The sequence below is a fragment of the Stigmatopora nigra genome, chromosome 2 (assembly GCF_051989575.1).
Source record: "Stigmatopora nigra isolate UIUO_SnigA chromosome 2, RoL_Snig_1.1, whole genome shotgun sequence".
Lineage (NCBI taxonomy): Eukaryota > Metazoa > Chordata > Actinopteri > Syngnathiformes > Syngnathidae > Stigmatopora > Stigmatopora nigra.
Window position 1 is genome coordinate 12,342,147 of NC_135509.1, and position 13,206 is coordinate 12,355,352.

At 39.2% G+C, this 13,206-nt stretch overlaps 1 protein-coding gene across 1 annotated transcript; it reads left to right on the plus strand.

Annotated features, from left to right (window-relative positions):
- Positions 1–426: 426 nt before the first annotated feature.
- LOC144193242 (tripartite motif-containing protein 14) lies at positions 427–5,296 on the plus strand. The gene is made up of 7 exons (XM_077712001.1): positions 427–1,155; positions 1,822–2,612; positions 2,960–3,055; positions 3,156–3,404; positions 3,484–3,506; positions 3,984–4,135; positions 4,320–5,296. The coding sequence occupies exons 1-7, from the start codon at positions 855–857 to the stop codon at positions 4,865–4,867; spliced, it is 2,160 nt and encodes a 719-aa protein (XP_077568127.1). The 5' UTR covers positions 427–854; the 3' UTR covers positions 4,868–5,296.
- The last annotated feature ends 7,910 nt before the right edge of the window (positions 5,297–13,206 follow it).

Below are 13,206 nucleotides of genomic sequence, written 5' to 3' on the forward strand. Positions count from 1 at the left end.
GGAATGCAAGGAATGCAATGGGCCATTCCTGACCTCTCATCCTGAGTACCATTTGTCAAAAAAAAGTTTGATTTATGTTTATAATCGATTGAATTACATTATTGAATTGTAATGGAATTTCAAAGCCACTGCTTTACTCGGCTGATAAACACTTTTTTATTGTATATTTTTGAAGGAAAGACAGACGTAATTTACTTATAGGGTAAAAAATTATGCCTAAAGCACCCAAGAAACCTTAAGGTGAAGTCAGTGAAAATATACAGTTTTGCTTTTTGCTCATCTTTCTCAGCAGCCTTTTAAGGAGAGAGAAATAGGACAGCAATCACTGAGGATGCACAGAGAGTGGGAACAATGTAGAAATATTGGACACCTCTACAAGCACAGAATAAATGCCATCTGGCAAGGATATTTTTTTAGGACGTTTGGGAAAATTGCAAAAGCTGCATTTCCATTTGGGTGGGTTGGAAACGTAACAGCTTTAAGACAATGACTGATGATTACCTAACAATATTCGCAGGGAAAAAGATTGATTGCAAATCTTGAAAAAGAATGTGCTGTCAGATTAAACTCTGTTTCAATAGATGTGCCACTGACCAAGACTGAATATACAATACAATATGAAAACCTTTGGAGACCCTTGATCATTTTGAAAATGTTCCTTTATAAACCATTGGTGTGCATAAGCAACTTCAGTTCCATATATCATATAACAGACAAACAAAGTGAAATGAATTTCATAGAAAGTGTGCAATAATGACTACATTTGCGAGAAATGACATCAATATTTTGTAGTTCCTCCTTTTGCAGTCCTCGCTTTTCCACTCCTGTCCCCTAAGTGGCGGTAATTTGCCACGATGTTGGTTTGCCACATTTTCCGATCGCCGAACAATACAATGGAAGAAAGTAGACGAAACAACATGGGTGCTACACTAGACACACCATCCAAGTGTCCTCTGTGCAACGACCTAACACGCCAACCCGTCATCCTAAAATGTAACCATCGCTTCTGCCAACGATGCATCGGCGACCTGTGGAGTATTCACCCCGACGGGCCGTTCTGTTGCCCGATGTGGAAGTGTAACACGAGCTACCAGACACTCCCGTTTGACAGCACCAAGTCATGGCCGTTAAACAGCAGCCGACTCGGCAGATCCGGTATGTTATCAAGAATTCAAATCAATTTCAAAAGGATGTTTTGATGCTACATCAAAGTATATATGTTACGTTGCTGTTTCGGTTTCTGCAGTAATAGTTGGAGCACTACTTGATGCGTTTAACATTTGTGGCATTCTAGTTTAATGTGAAGTCAAAGAGAAAGTATTTTTTTGATGAAAAATACAATATATCATTGGGTCCTTAACTTGGGTATTTTTTCAGTTTTTTTAATTAAATCTAATTCAATGATAAAAAAAATAATTGAATGTTCAATAAGAAATATTGGTTAGTGCATGGCACACAGTTTGGTTCATTTTTTTTTTTTACAAAAGTTACCAAAATGAATAATGACAGTATATTCACAAGGGTTTTTTTCTCCACAAGAATCTCAGCATACTTCAAACTAAAAACTCGCCTAGGACTTGCAAAAATACCAAAAAAAAGCACAACAGTTGGACCGTTCTTTGATTTGCTCCTCAAAGGACCGTGGCACAGCCCTCACATACGCCTATTCAAAAATCAATTACGGTTAAGAAAAATACAAATATAAATATTACATTGCTTAATAACGGATAATGATTAGAGATCCAAACAAAATGCTGTCACTACTCAAATCACTTAGTCTAAAATCTGGATGCTCTTTTTTTTTTCTGTTGTTTTTCGCAGGACTCCTCGGTAAGAGAAAGGCTGGTGTTCCTCCTCCAGAGCAGCCTGTCACAAAACGCCCATTGACCAATCAGGGGTCAGCTGTCCCCGAAACACCTATAAATTCCCAGCCAGGGACATCAGGGCTTCTCGGGGTTGATACAACCGGCAAAGGGCTTTGTTCCAATAGTGATGATGCTACATACTCCCCAGACGATATTGATGGGCTTCAAAGAGGCTCAGAGCTGGAAAATGACTCCGACTCTTCCACTGAAGTAGATATATTTGGCATCCCTCTTTTCGTGACGCCCCGACAAGACAGCCAAGTGCCAAGTGCCTCCCCTGCCGACCTTCCTTCGTTTACTGCAGCCTCCACGTCGGAACTATCAGTGTCTCCTGGACGCAATGGCGGGCAGTCACCCATGATATCGAATCACGCCGCTGATGCCTCAGAATCCCCAAACAGCATTGGCAGCATATTGAGCCAGGCTGAGAGAAGAAATTCCGACCCCGTTCCGTGCCACTATTGCCCAAAAACAGTGCATCAGGTGGCGGTGAGGACCTGCCTGGTGTGCGGGGCCTCCATGTGTGCCGAGCATCTGCGTCCCCACTTGGAGTCTCCCGTCTTCCAAAGTCACACACTGGTTCCGCCCACGGATGACATTTCCATTTGGCGGTGCCAGGAGCACCAGGAGGTCAACCGCATCTACTGCCGTCAGTGCGCCATCTGCGTTTGCACGGTGTGCACGCTCATCGGCTCACACCGTGCCCACGTCTGCATCAGCATCAGGGAGGCAGAGCAAGAGCTTAGAGTAAGTGCGTGCACGTGTATCCAAGCCCCGTGAGCAGCGGGTTTATGATATTTTCATATTTCTTCCCGTTGTTAACTTGGCAAGGGGGTTGGAACTGTGCAAGCTTCAGTTGACTTCCTATGCTTGCTGTGTATGTATATGCATATATCGTGTTACATGCTTATTTATTTATTTACTCTATCTATTTTATTTAGGTCTACAATGTCTTTTCCTGTGTTTGTGTTTTCACCTTGCTACTGCGACAAAGGCAATTTCCCAAGTATGGGATGTATAAAGTTTAATCTAATCTAATCTGCCATTGAAGGACCAATGAAGTTTAACCTTGTGGTGTGTGTTTGTTTGTGCAGGGTAATCTGAAATCTGAGGTCAAACGACTGCAGAAAATGGAACAACAAGTGAAAGAGAGAGTGACTGAATTCAGTCAGAAAGAAGAGGCCATCAAAGTAAGAAAATAAAAGCATTTTTTCATGAATGATACATAGTATATTTAATTTAATAAAACGCTATGTAATTGTATGTATTTGTCCTGTTCTGCACCTGCAGATAGTTTTGAATGAGGCCCGGGAAAGTGTGCGTCAGCAGTACGTGACAATCCGGGAGGCTTTTCAGCAAGAGGAACAATCAGCTCTCCGATGCGTGGAAGAGGAGGAGAGCAGAGTTGTGGGAAGCCTGGAACAGAAGTTGGGCCACCTTAACAAATCCTTGATCTCCGTCCAGAAGGGCCTTCACACATTGGAGGCATTGGTTGATGCTAAGGGTGATAATCCCATTAGGGACCAAGCCTTCATTGTGGTGAGTGTGTGTGTATATTTGTAATTATGGTACTTGTGTGTAGTTAAAGCATGACTATATTTTCCTGATCTTTGTTTAGGAATACAGCAAAGTCGCCAAAATGTAAGTCACTCACTTTTAGTACAAACTCTTTTGAAGAAAATTAATATGTACGTGGAACACCGTCATGGCCCAAAACAGGAATCCACTATTTTAATTTGTCTATGTCAATCTCTAGTGTTAAATTTTGACTTGTTTTTACTGTTAACCTGAATAATTGAAACTAATAACTCAGAAAGTGAATTCTAAAGCAGTACTGGATTCATATTGCTACAAGAGAATTGTATACCTTTAGTTTCATAAAACAAGAAAAAGTGGTGAAAAGCAAATATTTAATAATAAAATAATGCAGCTTGGGAACGGAAGGCAACCCGACAAAATATCTCAAAGTTAATTTGAATTCATCCAACAATTAACTACCAATTGAAGGTTTAGATTTTAAACAATTGTCCAGTGCGTGGCACCCTTAGACATTGTAACTGATTTTGTCATGTTGAGACAAGACACATACAGAAAAATGTCAACACAGTGTTTGTTCAGTGCCAGGGAAACTAACGTTCATCCGCTCGACGCCCCAGAAGAAGAAACCAATGAAGCTCGGCTGAAATGTCTTCAACGGTGGACGGAGAAACGTCTGGACGAGGTGGTCATCTCCGAGTCCAAGAAGAACAGAGAACTCTATGTGGTGCTCTGTGAGGATTGTTCATTTTTTACTTATTAGCTGCCATTAACGACAAAAGTAAAGACTTTAGACTTGTCATTTCTATTCACGTCTAAACCAAATAGAATTGTAAAATGATATGGAAGTCCTTATCTTGAAGTGATGCCAATGAAATCATATAATTGAAGCCCTCGTCTTACTCCTTTTCTTCACAGATGGCACTGTTCCTGTCTTGGATGAGAATACGGCCCATCCCAAGCTGCAATTGTCAAATAACAACAGGAGAGTGACTCACACTGAGGCCCAGCAGACTTTCACCGACCACGAAGCACGCTTCAGCTCCTTCCCGCAGGTGCTTGGCAAACACGGCTTTAGCAGAGGACACTGGTACTGGGAGGTTGACGTCCCCATGGACGCAGGCCGCTGGAAGGTGGGAATCTGCGATGCGCGGATGGAGAGGAAAAGCCAAAGGGACAACTCCCACCTGGGCCACAATGCATTGTCCTGGTGCTTGGCCTCTGATAGGAAGAAGCTGTCGGCGCTGCACAACAAGGTATCGACGCCTGTGATTGCAGAAGGCCTGTGTCGGCTAGGAGTGTACCTCCAATATGAAGAAGGGCTCTTAACCTTCTATAACGCGACGCCAGGGGGCACTCTTGTGCCTTTACATTACTACAAGCACACTTTTAGAGGACTTCTGTATCCTGCTTTAGCTGTGTCCAAAACCCAGCTGGACATATGCACTGATCTATTTGAGTCCTAACTGGCATTTTCCCTAATTTCACCTATACTGGGAATAACCTAGTTTCTTGCTTCAGGGCTTATTTTACAAAATATGTAGATTTAAAATAACGATTTTAACTTCTTCAAGAGATCTTGGGAACTCTTTTCTACATTCCAGTAATTTCTTTTTTCTCAAATTGCACATTTAAAATCCCTATTTCGGAGATTTTTTTTAGCTTCCTGCCATGTTGCTCCAATTTTAATGTCAGCTCTTCAGTAGTTATATATTCATAGAGAAATTGCATTATGGTGATAGGTCAGCATTAGGTGCGTGCAAGCAGGCAATCATTGAACTACCGTGATTTTTTGATCATTTTGTTGATTTGCTTTTAAGTATATCAATCTTGTATTCATACAGAAATAAACAAGCGAAAAAAAAACTAGTTTTTTTTTCTTTTTGAAGTCAAAATGAGTTGTTGATTTTGTATGAGAACCTAGGTGGATTTTTTTTGTCAGTTTTAATATTAAATTGGCTCTTTTTTGGATCCATTTTTCAAAACTGGCTCAAAAACTGGTTAGTTGCAACAATAATATATATAAAACCTAATTCTAGGATCAATGCTTCTGTTTGAAAAATCAAATGTGATGCAAAAGTTTGCCCTCCATTGAGTTTGCTTTAACTTGAGGGTTATCTAATCAGCAGCTGGTGCATCAAGTCAGCACATCTATAAGCATGAAAGTGCAAAGGAAGCCGCAAGTAGCCTACAGTTTCCTGGTAAAGTGTTGTGTAAACTCGGAATATTGGAAATCATTGTGACAGTACTGACAGTCCACCCCACGAAGAAAAATGTCATTTCCTAGCTGTTTAGTAGAATTTATTCTCGTGTATTTAGCATTCTCTCACATCCTGGGGGCTTAGAGGCACAGCTTGCGGTTGCTCCTGGGCTGAGTGCCTGTTGCCAATTCAATTTGCATTCTTCTGGAAAAATCTGTCCCATCCCCTTCTTTTTTTCCACTCACATCAGCCAAATACACATTAAAGCCCTTGAATCACCAAAATTCCTACTCGACAGAAATTATAACCCAGTCTCTCTTCATGGTAGAGATAATGAGCATCTTCTTCTGCCTGTCTAAAAAAGTACACAGAAAATACCCTGTATTTTTTCCCCCAACATGCATTTTGGCATTTAAGCACCTGCTTCCTTTTAATTGGTTTTAGTTGACCCGACAACCAAGTGAATGACGAATGTAGCATGAAATGCAAGGTACGAAGTAACTGGATACACACTGATCTTGCTGTGTGGTCATTAGAGGCTGTATCGTCATTAGCAACAGGAGAAAAACCACCTCCAGTGAGAATGTGCACACATCAGTCACGTTTTCTCCCAATCACATCATAATCATTTGCTGGACCTGACACAATCTTGGTTTCACTTGATGGTTTATTCATATATGCCATCAATGTATATAGGACAGATGGAATAACTACTAAACTTGTACATTAATTTTTGGTAATTGGTATCTGTTTATGGAGGTTGAGGTTTGGGACGACAGGATATACTTGAAACAGGCTTATCTTTGTTGGGTAGTAGTTGTATTGTATTGGTTTTGAGACCAAAATTACCAAATTTTAAAGCTCCTAATGTGAGTTTTTCTCCACATCAGATTTCTTTGGATGGACTCCCTTTAATAGTTAATGCCATAGTATTGTAAAAAAGTATGGAAATGGGAGGTAAAGTCATTCTGTGTGGAAGTTATTATTTGCTGAACTTTACTTGATCAGACACCCGCTCTCATGTTGTACTTCTCGGTATTGCAGTAGTTAAAAGACAGGCTGTCTGAACATGTATCACTGTCAATGGCACCCAATAAATGAAAATGTCAATTTCAGTGGGAAGGAAGCTCATGTTTGTTTCATGGTATCTATGTGGTCATGATTGGGGAGGTCTGTTAGTTGTCGAGAGAAACAGAGAGAGAGAGCTTGAAGAAAAGGCAAGGGCAGGGGCGGGCATGATCTCGGCCCACGGAGCCGTCATGCCTGATGGCTACGTCTTTCGTCGGCATGGCAACAGCTGGTGAGCTCAGGTGAGCGGGGAGCATCGCAAATGAGTCACCTGGCAGGCTTGGCATTGCCGCTGGAAATGTGAGATGGGGCTAGTGATGGACCTTTATCAGTTTAGAGCAAAGTCTTGATTCGACCCCTAATATTTTTCATTGCATGTCTTTTTTATGCAATTCCCATTCATTTATCAAATTTCAGTCATTTTTCAGTCTTCGGTTTGGCTTTGTTTTGTTCACATACACTTTAACTTCTTGAAATAATACTACAATCGTTTAAATTTACGGACATGCCCTTTTTTTTCTAAAATACATGCTGTGAGCCAATTCCAATGTGTAGCAGCCTACAATTGTTCTCTCCGAACACTCCGGTCTTGACATGTCGGCATATTAAGACAGAGGACAAAGTAGCACTTACTTATTTCAACACTATTATGAGCCGCCTGCTACATACTCGCAAGCATACTCATACACTTAACTCCTCATTCAGATCCATCAGTTACATTTTTGGCTGCAATTTGTGTCATTTTCAAACACAATCTCCAAAATCTGCTCTGATTGACACTTCCTATCATGATAGAGTGGTTCTTCGCAGAGCATTTGGGAGAGGGGCTCACTGACAGTCAAGAGGCGACTCAGAGTCTGCATCTTTGTCAAGGACATGTTCATTGAGGGAATTCTTTCACGCTTGGGCAAGATGAGAGGGAATGTATACCCCCCACTCCCCCTTTCTTCCCGGCTGCTACTTCTCTGATAACTGCTCTATCCTAAAGGCACACATCAGCATATGACTCACTGCAAGAGCTCAGATGTCCAACCTCTTGTGTGTCCCTAAGGCAGCCGTGTTGTCAATATTACTTTCTTTGATTTAAAATGACAGAATAGATGCTGGTTAGAACTGTTTGATAGTCTGTTGTGGAATTGGATTATCATTTTAACTCACTGCTGCCCTGGGCACAGATAGGCTACCAATCCATTTGTATAAGTGATCGATTACTGCTGTCCCTTCCAGTTAAAATGGATTGGGCGCTTATCACCATCACTGCCACTAAAATAGTCTTTCACTGTCAAATGTCCCATTTAAAATGACTTGGACTTCTATAACCATCATTGGCAGCCAATTATTTAATTACATTTGCTGAAAGGAACATTGAGTTGTATTTTTGTTCTTTGTCTCCTTGGAGATTTTCCTGTGTGACTAACTTGAGTTTTTCTGTTTCTTTATAGCTCAGTAGTTACAGCCAAGTTCTCTTCCAAGCAAACAATCTTTTACATAAACCACTAAAGTATCACTTTGAAGGCTTAAGTAGACCTCTTAATTAATTTAACATCCTCACACAGAAAAAAGTTTCAAGTTAGAAGCCCACTTTTGAAGTGTGTAGGTGGTGTATTATCCACCAAGGTACTGAAGAAATACATTAGGCATGGCGATGATGTTATAAAATAATACACTTCACATTAAGTGCAGGTCCATTAATTTCATTATCAATGCAAAAGAGAGAACTCATGAGATAGAGACTTCATTTGAGTTGGAAGAGTAGCAGCTAACACACCTGCCTTTTTATGCACAATCACATTTGACTGACAGATAATCACTACCAGTTGTAGCCTTCTCCACGCCCACTACCACATTAGTAGCACAACAAATCAAGTAACAAAAGTACACATATTGTATGAATATGAAGGCATGTTGGTTGGTTACAACCAGTATTTTCAACAATTTTATTCCAGTAACCAGATTTTTTTTTATTTATATTGAAGGCAACTCAGGTGACAGGAGCATTTTAATTCAACACATTTGGAATTATTTACCTTTAAAGGCAGGAGTTGCTGGTTGACCCTGATAAAAATGATTGTGCTTTTAATATTTTGTTGCACAAAATTTACATTAAATCAGATAGAGGCACACAACAGAGATACTTTTTGAAACTTTGGTGACAATACTGATATTTCAAAGCAGTTGTTTGATATAAAGGTGGATGGACCCCAACCTCCACAAGGACCACAAAATGTTCATGTTTTTATTATTCGTGATATTTGGTGGCATTTCATTGAGCCTCTATGCATAGCCTATTGTTATTTCAAGTGTACCATAAATACCACATTTCATTAATATACCATTCCAAATATAGCTGAATTGCACCAGATGAAAAGTTGACCTTTGAGTTTTTAAGCACTGTGCAGAGAAAATGCATATTATGTGTTGGTGTCACATCGATAAAGCATTGAGGGCAAGTGTAATAGAAGTCAGCTCTCATTATGGATCCCCAGAGAGTCGCCATATTTTCATGAACCGCTAACATTTCACAAGTGTCAGCGCGTCTCACACAATCTCCAATTGCCAAGGTGAACAACACAAGTATGTTATATGAGATTTATCAAACAAGGCTGCGGCTAACACCGCCAAACTTACCTTTTTGTTTAATAAGGACTCAAAGGGGTTTTAATGTGGCTATGCTTCAGATGTTACTAAATATCCAATAACCTGTTAAATTGGTTTCTTGAACTCCGAGAATGAAAAATGTTTACCCAATAATGGAATTTTTAATGTGTCTTTGACAGAGCATTGGTGCATCGCCCTACAGCAATTTATTTAAGCATGAATTAGCTAACATTTTATTTTTGGATGAGATTTAATGGACTCTCATTTGCAATGACAACTGCTGCTTTTAAGGCTTAAAGTCTGCTTTCATCAAATCCTCACCTTAAAAGCCTTTGCTCTTTGTGTTAATTTTAGTAAAAGCAGTCCTTTTACAGTGTGCATAATTTATTTTCTTCACACATTTCAAATTAAATGCCCTGATTTATATATATACACATACTATATTTGCATGCACACATCTACACACAATGTAGATCTTTTGGGGAATCATTCATTCATTCATTTATTCAGCTCAGGCGAGTGAAACACTACACGTCAAGTGGTCTTGTTAAATTATATTTTTTTTAATATGTGGATTTTTATGTCACTCTTGCTTTAAAAGCTTCCTGAACTTTGTCCTAACAACTTCACCACGTACCTCCAGTGTTGTGTTTTCCAATGAAACAGGATCGAAATGGCTCTCTTTTGGTCAAAGGTTGCCGACCCCTGGCTCATGTTGAATGGAGAACTGGTAGTGATCATTTGCCAACCTTTCCAGGTAATTTTTTTTAGACATCTACTGCTTTCAATGGCACTGTAATGTGAAGATTCATTGACACCCCTACTAGAAAGAGCTTTTCATAATTACTTTGATTAATATGAAATACTTTTGATTCCCGCTGGTTAATATTGTTTGATGTACTTGACATAATGATAATGCCATTAATTAGGTGGCACGATTGGATTAATGTGATGAAATATTGTGTTGATGCACCTGGAGTCAAGTGCAAGAAGTCATAGATATTCATCCTGCACTGTTATGCATGTTCCATCTGAATTGCATGCTGTGAAACTGGTAATTTGGGATTTATTCTCCAAAAGTTTGATGGTTTTCATACTTAAGAGTACTCGTTCAAACAGTAGATTGCCAGAGAAGAGAAGTAACCTCAATGAATGGAGGTTATGTGTTCTGGTGGAGAGTACTAATTGAAAAAAAAAAAGGATCAATGACACCTATTGTAAGGTGTGGGTAGAAATACCAATGTAATGTGGTTTTCTATTATATGGAACTGCTTTGTTGTTGTTTTTTTAAACACTTCAAATCCATTCAATGGCCTAAATAGCCTAAATTTTCAGATGCAGTTTTTCTATGTAACAACTCCAATCAACCAAACAGGCGAATTCAAATTCCTTTTGGAAATTCAGTTTAAATGGGACAAACTTTTGAGCATAGGTTGACATTACAGTGAGGAAGCATGCAGAAAAGCTTGACATTTCTTTGCTCAATTTCATTTTTCTGCTCTGCCAATGATTTCCAATAGGTATGTATAGTTTGTATGAGTTTAGAAGCATGTTTTGGTGCAAAATACTTCTTTCAAATTATATATTACTGCACTTCAGCCCCTTCCATCCAATATTCAGATATGCTTACCTCCAAAATGCCATGATGCATCGAAATACAAGACGTAATGGAACTTTTAAGGTTCAATTATGCCTACATCTGCAATAATTATTCCCACAAGTCATCGCCCCTTCTTACTTTGTAGTGTATTGGCACAAACATTTTCATGAGCCATTATTAGCTTGTTCTTTCTTCCTTTCAGTAAGTATCTGTATCCATTGATTTTCTTCAATCTTCCTGTCGTGATGAGTGGCTCCCCTCAGGCGATACCCCTAAAAAAACATTTTCATGACATGAAGATACTGCTTTTTCCCTTATAGTATGCCTAAAAACTGCAACATCATGCTTTCCTGTGGGCATTAGAGGATTTGGAGGTGATTTTTTTTCAATCCATTTTTGGATTGCTGAAACCCATACATACATGGAATAACCTATTTTTCAAAAACTTCACAAAAATTGAAGTATTATTCCAAAAGGATTAGGTATATATGTAGAATACATGGGAAAACATTGATAAAACAACTGCTTTGACTCGATATTTCATACTGGTTCCACTTCATGAGTTGTACACGGAACTCTCATCCGGATTAATAAGAGGAGCTGGTTTTACATGTCAGTGTTTATATAGTGTGAACAACTTTTATGGTGCAGCCCACACAAAGAGATTGAGATCTCAGTCCAGTGTTTGGTGGAGGTGATATTGCACTCAGTTCATTTGGGATTGAGGTTAAAGGTTTTCTTTTTTTAAAGTCTGCAATTTGCTGCTAACCAGTCCAGACTGCTTTTCAATACTGCCCTTAACCTTTATGCACCTTTTGCCCTTCCAAATTGACTGTAATCCTGCCTCCACCCACCAATCCTCTGAGCCTCTTTCTACCAACACTAATTCAACACCTTGGCTCAAAGTCGAGGAACTCGTTTTATTAACACCCTTTTGAGTAACTCCCATGCTGTTTTAAAAGGAGATTAAAGAAGAATGACAGTTATTTTCCCCACCAAACGATAATGGGACAACAAGGAGAAGTTCACGCACTTGGGACTGTGTACTTTCATTGTTATTTTTGCATTTGTGTATTTTATTTCTTGAAATGTTTTTGCTTATAACTGTGATAGATATAAAAAGGTTTGCCTGTGTGACGGTGGGTCCTTACACTCTTTATAATCTCCAAATGTCATATTTATAGTAAATATTTGGATGAAAAACACTTTTTTGGTCATCAATATACATCTATAGAATGGAAAAACAGGAGGTTTTCCGTACAGTGAACTGTTTTCTTTTTAAAGCAAATTGCAGACTGGAAACATAGTTTTTTTTAAGACTGGTAATCATGAATTCTATCAACTACTCATCGATAAACCTTTACTTAAGCCTTACTTTGTGATTTCTTCTCATCTTTTTTTTCATTGTTTCATGTTCTTTGCGTGTGGAAAATGATTCCATGGTTGTATACATTGTTTAGCTATCTTCTTGAATGTTATATTATTTGTATTAGATAAACTGTAAAACATGCATATTAGTAAAATATAAACCAGAAAATTAAGGCAACAAACAGGTTGTGGTGCAGTTTAATGAAATGAGTAGATCTTCACTTAGCAACGCGTTGCAATTAGAAAGCTCACTGTTCCTCTATAAACAAATATAATTTTATGACGTTCCACTACGTTAGTGGATTTATTAAGCTTGATATCTTATTCTAATAGTCGTCGAGTGGTTAGCACGTCTGCCTCAACGTTCTGGGGTTGAAGGCTCAATTCCAGGTCGGTCTTTACTGTATGGAATTTGCATGATTTCCCCGGGCTTGCGTAGGCTTTCTCCAGGTATTCTGCTTTCCTCCCACATCCCCCAAATCATGGAGGGTAGGCTGGTTCAATACTCTAAATTGCCCCAGATTTGAGTGTGAATGCTTATCCTTTGTCTCCTTGTGCCCTGCAATTGGCAGGGTGACCCCCCCCCCCCCCCACCCCCTCACCTGGGGCCCATAGTGACCTGTGATAAGCATCAGCACCCCCCGCGACCCTTGAGAGGATATGTGGTTCAGAAAATGAATGAATGAACATGATCTAACCCACAATATGATAATAAAAAAAGAAACATAACAATGTCAGCATAAAGTTCAACATGTTCTCATTTATAATTGTGAAAATAATGCATTTGTTTTGATCAAAATGAAATATTTCATCGTAATACCTATTTCAGTGAATTTAAATCATGAAATACTTCGCCAATGCCGCATTTGCAACACAATTTATTACTGGGGTATACGCGGAGAAAAGGATCAAGGCGGTGCTTTTTGTCCATTACGGTAAGTTTGGACGTGCGTGATAGGGGGTGTTTTGG